The sequence below is a fragment of the Calcarisporiella thermophila genome (genome assembly GCF_041956535.1).
Source record: "Calcarisporiella thermophila strain CBS 279.70 unplaced genomic scaffold VTP21scaffold_23, whole genome shotgun sequence".
Taxonomy (NCBI): domain Eukaryota; kingdom Fungi; phylum Calcarisporiellomycota; class Calcarisporiellomycetes; order Calcarisporiellales; family Calcarisporiellaceae; genus Calcarisporiella; species Calcarisporiella thermophila.
The window spans coordinates 37,284-48,446 of record NW_027192213.1 but is presented as its reverse complement, the minus strand read 5'-3'; the positions used below and the strand labels follow the sequence as shown (position 1 = coordinate 48,446).

The following is an 11,163-nucleotide window of genomic DNA, read 5'->3' as shown; positions in this document are numbered from 1 at the left end:
ACTTTGTTGGCGTCATCGTAAATGATTTAAAAAATCTAGGCATTTGAGCGATAACATTGTTGAGCAAGAATAGGCTGTTTTGATATGGGCAAATGCTTTTAAAATTTTTATTGAAAGCCGACGGTTGCATTACATTAGAGCAAAAAGAAGAGATACCAATAACTAACATTTATTTAGCAAATGGAATTTTCTTCTCAAGCCCTTTTCTGTGACATTGAAAGTGAAATCAGATCTATGCAAATATTCATGTAATGCTCTATATATACCTAAAGAAGATTTAGCAATTTGTAGTTAGTAAGGGTGGTTGTTACGCAGAAGGATTCACCTATTACACTATGGGCATTACTCTTTATACATATTAAGCAATGTATGTTCTACCAAGGACACACCAAGTATCAAGAGTATACAGATCCTGGTACCTTCCAAACGTAATACTGGGAAATAAACGTTTTGCGGGTAGAGTAATGAAACATAGCCTATTTTCATGCTGTATTAAATGCGGAAAAACAGGAATTATTTTCTAAAAATTCAACCATAGTACACTTTTAATTTAAATCGGCCATGGGTAAATCAAAAAGCCGACCCGATAACCTCTCCCCTGCATAGTGCTACTTGACGCACGCGAGTAGACATACTGTTATATTTATGATGTATTATCAGCAGCTCTATCTATAGACCAACTTTACTGTCTCTTTACCCTTCTCTTCTTTCTTTTTTATGTACCACGTTTCTTTATTTTACGCCCACTGTTCTGGATTTCAAAGTGGCCTGTTGCCCGAGTCCTTATACATGACTGTATACATGTCTCCCACACAGGTCCAACTGTCACTTAAGAGAAGAACTAAAAAAAATTAGTAACTCACTGTTATCGCAATCCATAATTTTTGAACTGTCATTCAAGGGTCTGTTTAACAAGCGATGTTTGTTTATAAACCCGCGAGTTTGGACCGAGTATTACTACATGGAAAATAGGCAGTTTGAGGGGAGAATATATTTGAAAACTGGGGCAATCAATAGGCAATGAATTCAAAAAGGGTCAGGTACTCAAGCTTTCATAATATGCTTATTTTCGGCAGGGAACATTCTTTTCTTTTATTCTAAAATTAGATACTCAAACATCTATCGCTTGAAACATGCACCGCTATTCTACATAGAACAGCTAGCTCAAGACACTCGAATGCGTATTTTTATTTTATATTTTTTTTTTAAAAAAAGTGGTATGCATCAGTTTAGAATGTCAGGCGAAATATACGATAAGTAGATCCCTAGTCATAAGGAACCAATCTTGGGACAAAAGTAGGAGCCCAAATTTCCAATGCGCAGTGTTAATTTTCCATACCCAGCCAACGCCCAAGATAGCCGAAAACTTGGGCCCAACAACCGAGGGCTACACAAACACATTAGGCTGGCGCTGATCCACTATTATATCTATATTCTCGGGTCGAAAAGAGGTGAAGCTGATTGCATGGATGCTTATTTTCTTGTACACCCATCCCGATTTCTCCGCTAATTCGAAGTGTGCATTCTTGAGTAAGAAAGTTTCCTCTTTAGCATATCTATTGTTAGATTTGAAAATATAGATAAAGGAACTTCATTGGATGTTCTTTAGAGTTAGAGGGTTGAAGGATAAAGTAAGGTAATCTCCGAAGAGGAGCGATATCTTCAGGCCTATCGCCTCATATCATTTGAAAAGGAATCAATTCAAAAAGAGAAAAAAAAAATACATTTACAAAGATACATATATATAACTATCTTGTTATGGTCTACATGACAATGAAAAGACGGCTGTTGCAGCATGGAAAATACTGTTTCTCCTTATAGCAAAGTTCAATTAGCTTGGCATACTGAGGAATTGTCCGCACTGACTCTTAGCGGAGAAACAGAGTCCTTGTAGTGTAGGAGTTAGCTTCACGTGAAGCCGCATAGTCTAACGCCTGAAGAGACGGGACAAGCTAGGGCAAAGCAGTGGGGGCTAGCATGTCAGTGTGTTTAAGAATGGTTTGAAAAAATGACGAGAAAGAACGCGAGGGTGGAAGAGAGCCGTGAAATGGCGGAGTATCGAGAGCAGAAAGCGCGAAGCAGATTTGGCAGATATAAACCAACTTAAGTTAGTCTAAGCACCCAGCTCTGTTCAGGAAGAAGCGTCTATGGTATAGTGAGTGAATAGACATAGAGGGAGGGGACCGCATCCAACTACTTGATGATAACCAGAGAATATCGCAAAGCCTTATCTCACCTTCACCGGTATATCGAGCTTTCCTTGGGCATCAACCCTACTTAAAATGGTTGTCCGGTGTTTGAAAGCAGCCGTGGCGAACTGGCCATTTGTATTTTCACTGAAACAATCAAGGTGACAAACGGTTGGGGATCGCAGGGAGACTCTCATGAGCTCCTGGTGGTACAAGCTAAATCGAGCGGGTTTTTCTCGAACCCGCAATTTTTCATTTTTCATTTTTCTTTGTACCAGATTGACTGCTGTCTGTGACCAGCGAGTAAAATAATAAGAGTCAGCGCTCTCGAAAGCAAATAAATAGCCGCTTTGATATTTTTATCCCCTTTCCCGGATACCCTTTACTTAACATAGAGTAGCCCCTTTTGTTCCTGCTCTTTACCTCTGCCATCTTCTTCCCCAGCTCTCTCCGTCGCCTGTCTTCTTCTCTTTGGACTTTCTAATACCATGTTGGAGAGGCGCTTTGGAGATACAGTGGATATCAAGGGCGTGCCGAACTTTGGAATCACCGACCCCTTAATAAACGATCTAACTGTAAAGGCAAACGGTAAAGTCTAAACCTCTTTCAGCGTGTGTTGATTGGCCTTCCTCATGCCTTAAACTAACTTGCTTTCTGTTCTACAGTCTATCTCAACATACTTTCAATTGTCGGCGGAGGCATTGTTGTTCTTATTACCTTTATCCTCTGGTGTTATGACCGGCGCTTCGTGAACCGTGTGAGTCTACGGCTAAACCTGGCCATATCGATCATCGATATAGTCAAGGCCGCCCTCATTTTCTCATACACATTTGCAGATAGTTCATGTAAGTTATCTCGAGTCTAACATAGCTTCTTTATTTGTTGTTGTCTTTGGTTCTTTTTAGCTTTTGCCCTTTCTCTCACCTCTTCTATCGAAGCACTGACGTAATGCTTTTGCTTTTGTTTTCTTAGCCGGGTGGTGGTGTGGTTTCTCCGTATGGTTCATCACTCAGTTGACCATCTGGTATCTTTTTCTCAGCGCCGCTATCGCTTTCAATCTACAGTGGATCATTCTTTCGGAAAAACCACTGTATCCCTGGATGGAAAGGTACATTTATTTTTTGGGAACGTTTCTGGCGTCCCTTGCGGTGACTCTTCCAGCCTACATTGCTGGGCGGTTTGGGTTCGACAGGGCCCAGGGGTCGTGCTGGTTTGTCGATAGTTGGACCACTACGTCAAAGATATGGGAATGGGTAAATATGCTTGTCCGGATTTGGCCTATATCGTTGCAGCGGATTGACAATGGAATGGGTCCGTTTGAATGTAGTTCACGTTCGTCATGCCCACGCTTCTGACCATTATCTATTGCAATGTGGTGGTCGGCTTTGTCGTTGCCAAGATATACAAAGGCAATCGAGCGCTCAACAAGAGTTTAAGATCAACCGGCAACGTCTCGTCCAGCGCTAACAGTATCCCTCAACACATCTCTTCGCTTCAACGGCGCACACAACTCGCAGTCAACAGGGTCTTAGCGCGCATCGTTCTCTACCCACTTATCCCCTTTATTACCCAGACCCTTATTGTCACGAGTAAGTGCTTATGACGTTTGCCATCTCTTTCCTAAGTGCCTGGAGTAAGAATACTGACTCGTGATGGCCTCGTTACAATAGGCGAAATCTATATCATGATTCGAGTGGATATCAACCAGCCACTCTCCTTAGCCGGAAATGCAGGTAAGAATCACAAACAAGGGCATGCCATTGAAATGGAGTTTCACTTTAACAATGGCTTGCTTTGTGTTTCATTATTGTCAACTTTTAACTTTCCGACATATCATTTAATGTTCCAAAAAAAAACTTTGTGGCTTTAGCAACCGATCTTCCAGGCATTCTCAATTGTATCGCTTTTCTCATCGACCCCGCGGTAGCCAATGCGTTCGGCCGCATCCGCCGGGACCTAATCGAGCGATATGCGAACCGGCCCGCCACCTCGACTAGGGAGCAGTTCATGAAGTGGTTTGTGCGCGTAATTCTTCGCGGCCGAAGAAAGCAGCCCCAACCTTTCACGGCTACCGGCACGGGCACCTACCACTCCTCGCAATTGAACTCCTTTTCTTCCAAGCATGAGCGGTGGCAAAAGTTGGAGGACAAGCCCATCCCCCTTCAGCCGTTACCCCCGTCCACGGTATTCCACCCGTTTCGAACGGACAACCCCGAAGATTATACCCCCTCCCCCATGCATCCCCGCGTGGATTTGGAGGCCCCCCGCCTAGCCACCCACGACTATTCGTATGACAATGAGGACGAGTATGAACGCCCTTTGCAGGCGAAGAGCTTCATCTCCAACCTCTAAAATAATCCCCCTCCCTCTCATCGTAGATATAGTACACACCCCCTCGCCCCCTTCACTAACTCTATTTATTTCCCCTCCTTAGAAGATATATTATTTTTGTATATTATTATTTATAGTTCTTTCTTGCTCTATTATCAGATTAGGAAGGAACATGTTAATAAAACATTAAGACTCAAACAAGCCTAAGCCACAACAACAGATATCTAGAGGGATATAAACAATTAAATTAAACGAAGAAGGGGGTGCATGTGCATTATGCCTTTAACTTGGGAGGCTTGCGGGCCTTGGTGGCCTGCTCGAATGCGTAGGCAAACTTGAATAGGGTGGGCTCTGAGTAGGCGCGTCCCACAAAGCCTAGCGCGAACGGAACTCCCTTGTCGTCGAATCCGATCGGCACGGTGATCATTGGGTAGCCGGCGGCGGCCGAGGGCTGAGGGGGCAACAGCTTCAAGTCGACGGGTTGGACCAGGGCGTCGAGGTTGAGCTTGTCCATGACGGCGTCGATGCCCTTCTTGCCGGCGAGCTCGCGCACCTTCTTCAGGGAGTCCTTGTACGCGGGCGCGTCGAGTCCCGTGGTGTTCTGGGCAGCCTCGAACATCTCCTGCTTGAAGAGCGGCATCTCCTGTTTGGCGTGCTCCTCGTTGAATTTGATCAGGTCCTTCAGGGTCTTCATGGGGCACTTGGCGGGGAGCTGGGAGAGATAGGCGGCGACGTCGTGCTTGAATTCATGGAGGAAGGCGGTGAGCTCGTACCCGAAGCCGTAGGGCTCCATGTCGGCCAGCTCGTCTGCCGTGGGAATGTCGGCGGGGTCCACGATGGTGGCGCCGAGCTCTTCCAGCTTCTTCAGCATCTTTTCAACGACCTCCTTCTCCTCGGGGCGATTGTACCGGTCATAGTAGACATGGCGGGGTACGCCGATACGGGCGCCCTTCAGCCCGTTCTTGTCGAGGAACTTGGTGTACTTGGGGACCTTGAATCCATCGGGCTTGTCGAGGTTGGCGGGGACGTCGCGGCGGTCGAACCCGGCAATCACTTCCATCACGATCGCAGCATCCTCGACGGATTTGGCCATGGGGCCAACGGTGTCGAAGGAGTGGGCGATGGGGATGACCAAGTCGCGGGGGGTGAGGCCGACGGTAGGGCGAAGGCCGACGAGGGCGTTGCGCGACGCCGGAGCGACGATGGAGGCGTCGGTGTCGCTTCCGAGCGAGACGGTGACGAAGTCGGCGGCCACGGCTACTGCGGAGCCGGAGCTCGAGCCACTGGGCGATTCGTCCAGATTGTAGGCATTGGCCACCTGCCCACAGCGTCCACTCCAGCCGTCCGGGTCGCCGTAGCGGGCTTTGCTTCCGTCCAACGTACGGAAATTGGCCCACTCGCTCAAGCAGGCCTTACCGAGGATGATGGCTCCGGCTTTACGGAGGCGCTCGGCAATAGCAGAGTCGCGCTTCGGCAAGCAACGGTTGTCGAAAAGCGCAAGGGAGCCCGCCGTGTTGTGCATGCCATCGCCGGTGGCGATGTTGTCCTTCAACAGAATGGGAATTCCATGCAGAGGTCCACGAGGGCCCTTTACCCTGCGCTCTTCATCAAGCTGCCTGGCGATTCTGTACAGATTCGGGTTGACATCCGAGATAGAGTGGTACTTCCTGTCGTACTTTCGGATGCGACGATAGTAGTAATCCACCAGCTGCATCGAGGTAATCACCTTGCTGTCGAGGGCCTTCTGCAGATCCGAGATGCTGGCCTCAAAGAAGTCAAACGAGCCGGCCGCTTTTGTTGATTCTTGCTCAGGCTGAGCTTGGGCGGCCGCGGCCGAAACGGCGGCGAGCGTCAGCAGGATAAACTTGGCGACGCGCATGGCTTGGAGGAGGAAACGAAAGTGTAGGGATGGTAGACGGTGCGAGGAGAAGGAAGGGGGAATGCGGGAGAAAGAGAAACCAGGGGAAGGAGACGGTTGGGCCGAGAACGAGGGGGTTAGCGACGGTGAGAAAATCCAACGAAACCTTTTTTCCTACTGCGCTTTCTATATATATTGGGGGCAAACGAGGTACTTTCAGTGCGGAGACAAATCGGGCCGCCCTAATCAAAAACGCGGCGGCTGGGTTTGCCGACGTACCAACTCACTCCTCACTACGCCATACACATGGTGCTACTTGAACCACAGTTTGGGCCGCAAACCCAAAAGGAAATGCCGAGCAGAGCTGCTACTGTACTACGGGACGTTAGCAGAGGGCCAAGATCGAAGATAGTTTGTCGACTTTTAGCGCTCCTCTTCAATCTCCGTGGCCGGCCCTGCCTCGTTGGTGCCGATGCCAATTTAGCGGCCAGCACTCTAAGACATCGGGAACGAAACAGAGGAGGTTTGGAAAATGGCCCCTAGGTTAGGTTTCCGAGCGCGCAGCTCAAGTCCCCTAACCTCGCATACATCATTTCCCTTTGTAAGCCTGTTTCAGATTTTGAGTCTGTGTCCGTCACGGTCGGGGTCGAAAAGCCAGATCATTCTACCGATTCGAAAGCATCCCCTAACCTTAACACTCTGCTCCTCTTCTGTGTGCAATCTGGGCATTGTTTTGATGGTTCGAGAGATTTGCTCATCATGCCTGTTCTGATCCCGCGTTTTGGTGAATCTCCAACCGAAGAGGGCATTCCCGACTACGGCATTTCGGATCCACTCATCAACTATCTCACCGTCCAATTCAATGGTATGTGTGGCTTTTGTGTCCCGTGGGCAATGTCACTTGCGAGTCAAAACAACCACAGAAGCTAACTGACGTGTTGCATTCCTTTAGTCTATCTCAACATCTTCTCGATCATCGGCGGACTCATAGTGGTGCTCATCACCTTTTTCTTATGGATCTATGATTTCCGGCTTGTAAATCGTGTGAGTTTACGTCTGAACTTCGCCATCTCCGCCATCGACATAATCAAGGCGGCCCTCATTTATTCATATACATTTGCCGACAATTCCTGTATGTTGCGTTGGACCATGCTTGCAACCCATCTCATTTTCGCAGTTTCGCTAATGTTCTAATGTTTATAGCTGGATGGTGGTGCGGATTTTCGGTCTGGTTTATCACATGGCTCACCATATTATACCTCTTACTTAATGTCGCCATCGCATTCAATCTGCAGTGGATTATTCTCTTGCAGCGTCCTCTCCATCGCTGGATGGAAAGGGGACTCTACTTCCTTGGGAGCCTTTTACTGTCGCTTGCCATCACCCTTCCACCCTATTTGACCGGCAATTTTGGATTTGACCGAGCGCAGGGAACATGTTGGTACGTGGACAGCTGGACACCTACATCGAAGCTTTGGCAATGGGTAACGTATGCCTACTAGACACCCCCGCAAGCAATTCTGTCGACCTGACCTTGCCCTATTGTTTATTTCAGTTTACCTTCCTCGTTCCCAGTCTCTTTTCCATCCTCTACTGTACGGTGGTGGTCGCCTTTGTTGTGCTGAAGATTTGGCGCGATAACCGTGAGTTGAACAAACACATCCAAGCCTCGGACGACATCCTGCCATTCCAACATCGCACTCGACTTGCTGTCAACCGCGTACTTGCTAGAATTGTATTATACCCCCTGATTCCTCTTGTTACCCAGTCTCTGCTCGTTGCAAGTATGTGGGATTGAATGTCTTTTGTCGAGGATGAGAAAAAACGCCTAATCCGTTTATTTTTTTTTTCCTTGCATCTTTCAGGCGAAATCTATATCCATGCAACCGGCCAATTCAACCAAGTGCTTTCTGTCTTCGGCAATGCCGGCACGGATCTCCCCGGCGTCTTCAATTGTATCGCCTTCCTCGTTGATCCTGCTGTGGCAAATGCCTTTTCCAAAATTCGGCGTGACCTTGTTGAACGTTACTCTGGCAACAAGGGTGCAGTTGAAAAAGAGATCAAGTTTTACAAGGCACGGGTCTGGTTTGTCCGCACGTTTTTAATGCCGCCCAAGGGCAAGGAGAATATAAACCCATCTCTTTCTGGTCATTCAAGAGAGCAGAATCAGCTCGCCTCTTTGCCATCTCACCACGAGATCATACCACCCAAACGGAAAACAGAGGGTCATCTTGACGCTAGCCATTATGACGATGGGATGGAAGATATTATTGCAGATTCGGTGAGGGTGGAGCCTGCTAATGAGATCGGAGTGGAAGGGAATGGGAAGCCAGCGCAAGTAGAGGAGGTGGATGAACTGGGAACGGAGAGAAAACACGTGGCCCCTGGAGTGGATGGAGAGGTAGGCGAAAAAGAGGACATCGAAAACAATGTTTCCCATCTCCCAATAGCAACTGGAGAAGCAGTGGAAGCAATTCGCAGGGAGCCGAGTAGAAGCACCACGGGAGAGACGAATGGAAGCGAAGCGGAAGCTAGAGCCGCTCTCGCGTTGGGGAGAAGGCGAACAAGACGACTCACCCTAGCGGCAGAATATGAAAATACCGGCACACTAATTCACGATCTCTAATTCTGGGTGGATCCTCTCTTTTTTTCTTAATCACTCAATCTTGTTCCCCTTCCCCCTTTTACCCTAGTTTCATTCAACTTGTATATCTCACTTATGTATCCCTACCATGATGATACTATTCGATTCAATCCATTCCACGAGTGTAATTATTATTATTTAATTTTTTTATTATTATTTTACAAAAACACACTGTTTAAATGTTGTGTAGAGTTGCCTGAAGTCTTGTAATAAACCTGAAAATATATATTTCTTAACGGGCAATGCGATTGGAGGGGGGGGGGGGTTAATGTACAGGAGAGAGGGGGAGGGCTTTAGGGTAACGTACGAGAATGTGAATACACTTATTCTTGCTGACGTTTCGCTGCAATTTTTTGCCTCAGGTCTTCGAGTTGCGACTTCTTCAGCTGCAGCATGTTGTTGAGGTTGTCGACAATATCTTGGAATCGTTTCTAAGATGATACAACCATGGAGAAATGAATCATAGTGTAAAAAGGATAGATCGAGCAAAGTTTCTTACCCGCAGGATTGGGTTCGAGGCTGATTCAAGATCGGCTCGCTTTTTACGGATAGTTGCCTCGAGCTCAGTCAGCTCAGATTCCACCATCTTCCTCTGCTGGGCAAGCTCGTGTGAATCGCCGTCTATTAGGCGGATAAAGGTAAGTACATCCTCATGTGAGATACTCAGGGGGTTCGAGCCTACCATCTTCTTCCAACCCTTCTTCTTCGTCTTCCTCCTCGCTCGAATCGCTCGAATCATCGTCATCCTCCTCATCAAGTTCCTCAAATCCTTTGTCAATGGCGGCATCCAGCTCGGCATCACTTTCCTCTTCGCCATCCTCATCCTCATGACCAGTGTCCATATCCACATCTCCAAGCGTGGGCATCATTTCTGAAGGAGCAGGGGTGCCGAGATCAGTACCGACCTCCGAGTCAGAAGGCAGGTCGCGCTGGTCCTGGATCTCATAGACAACCTCTTCGGCTTCGCCATCCAAACGGAGCAACCGCTCCACTTCCTGCTCAACATCCTCAATGACCTGTATGAGGCGGAGTGAAGTTGGCCACTATCCTTCTTGTACAATCAATCCAGTATGCGGCTACTTACCCTCTTTGATAGGCGTTTTCGAAACCGTCGTTTTCGCACATGCTTTAGAGGTGGGGTAATACCGTGCGGCCAGATATAATCATCGTGGTTGATCTTGGTTGATTGAATCTGGTGAATGGACTCTGATGTCTGTGGTTCATCAACGATCAGCATCTAATAGGGAGTATATATGAAAAAGGTCAGAATGAGAAAGTTCTGAAAATGAACAAGAGTATTACTTGGCATATATCTGCTGTCTTGTAAAACTGCTTGTTATCAATTGTTTTTTGCGCTTCTATAATGCATGGTAAATCCACCAATTTTGCATTATATTTCTGCCCACGAAAATTCCAGGTGGCTCTTCTGCTATCTATTTAATCGTGAATCCATGATCAGCTCATACTGGATGCTCTCTCTTCTTTTCCAATCCAACTGAGCGCTCACCATGAAAAGTAAAAGAAACGTCCTCAGGAACTTCTCTTTTTCGCACCATCTCTCGCAACTGAGTACACATATCTCCCGGTGGTAATCTTAAGATAAATTGCTCCTCAATCGCAACATCCGCCTCTTCGCCATCGGATACATCGCTACTAGCTTCCGCCACGGCGGATCCGGTCCCCTTATTAAGCTTGATTTTGATCTTTGTCGTTTCAGATGCGCTTCGCTCAGGTTTGGCTGGACGCTTGATCTTGAGCTCGACGACCATTTTTTTATTTCTGAAAAAATTTGTTTTGATTCTGGAGTGCTCTTCCTCTATAGTAATATAGATCCAATTCACCTATCCTTTCGCAAAATAGTTATGTCCAAGTATCCCGGTGGGATATTTGTTGTGTAAAGGTAAATTAATTCTCTCTCGGAAAAAGGCTCGGCCTCGTAATTCCAATTGCCTTTCGCGTTTCTCTATTTTAAGAAACATTGAACTGAAATAGTAATGCTTGACTTAATCTCCCAGGGATTTTTATAACTATTACAACCTTAATATATATCAAAGTTTTGTATATACCCTTCATCCTCTTATTTAAATTCCTTGCTTCTATTATTTTTTTTTTTTAACTGGCGCCACCCATGGAAAAAATTG

The 11,163-nt window shown here is 46.9% G+C and overlaps 4 protein-coding genes across 4 annotated transcripts; 2 read left to right on the top strand and 2 right to left on the bottom strand.

Moving 5' to 3' along the window:
• Positions 1 to 2,677: 2,677 nt before the first annotated feature.
• VTP21DRAFT_5579 (uncharacterized protein) lies at positions 2,678 to 4,541 on the top strand (the record flags this gene model as incomplete). Its single annotated transcript, XM_069396115.1, has 6 exons — positions 2,678 to 2,777; positions 2,855 to 3,034; positions 3,162 to 3,442; positions 3,517 to 3,778; positions 3,860 to 3,922; positions 4,060 to 4,541. The coding sequence occupies 6 exons, from the start codon at positions 2,678 to 2,680 to the stop codon at positions 4,539 to 4,541; spliced, it is 1,368 nt and encodes a 455-aa protein (XP_069247660.1).
• A 253-nt stretch (positions 4,542 to 4,794) lies between these two features.
• VTP21DRAFT_5578 (uncharacterized protein) lies at positions 4,795 to 6,399 on the bottom strand (the record flags this gene model as incomplete). The annotated part of the gene is made up of 1 exon (XM_069396114.1): positions 4,795 to 6,399. One exon carries the CDS (start codon positions 6,397 to 6,399, stop codon positions 4,795 to 4,797), a length of 1,605 nt encoding a protein of 534 aa, XP_069247659.1.
• A 285-nt stretch (positions 6,400 to 6,684) lies between these two features.
• VTP21DRAFT_5577 (uncharacterized protein) lies at positions 6,685 to 9,004 on the top strand (the record flags this gene model as incomplete). Its single annotated transcript, XM_069396113.1, has 6 exons — positions 6,685 to 6,901; positions 6,995 to 7,243; positions 7,331 to 7,510; positions 7,582 to 7,862; positions 7,934 to 8,162; positions 8,244 to 9,004. The coding sequence occupies 6 exons, from the start codon at positions 6,685 to 6,687 to the stop codon at positions 9,002 to 9,004; spliced, it is 1,917 nt and encodes a 638-aa protein (XP_069247658.1).
• Positions 9,005 to 9,345: 341 nt separating this feature from the next.
• Positions 9,346 to 10,791, bottom strand: VTP21DRAFT_5576 (uncharacterized protein; the record flags this gene model as incomplete). The annotated part of the gene is made up of 6 exons (XM_069396112.1): positions 9,346 to 9,453; positions 9,522 to 9,643; positions 9,705 to 10,038; positions 10,107 to 10,259; positions 10,325 to 10,455; positions 10,530 to 10,791. 6 exons carry the CDS (start codon positions 10,789 to 10,791, stop codon positions 9,346 to 9,348), a joined length of 1,110 nt encoding a protein of 369 aa, XP_069247657.1.
• Between the last annotated feature and the right edge of the window lie 372 nt (positions 10,792 to 11,163).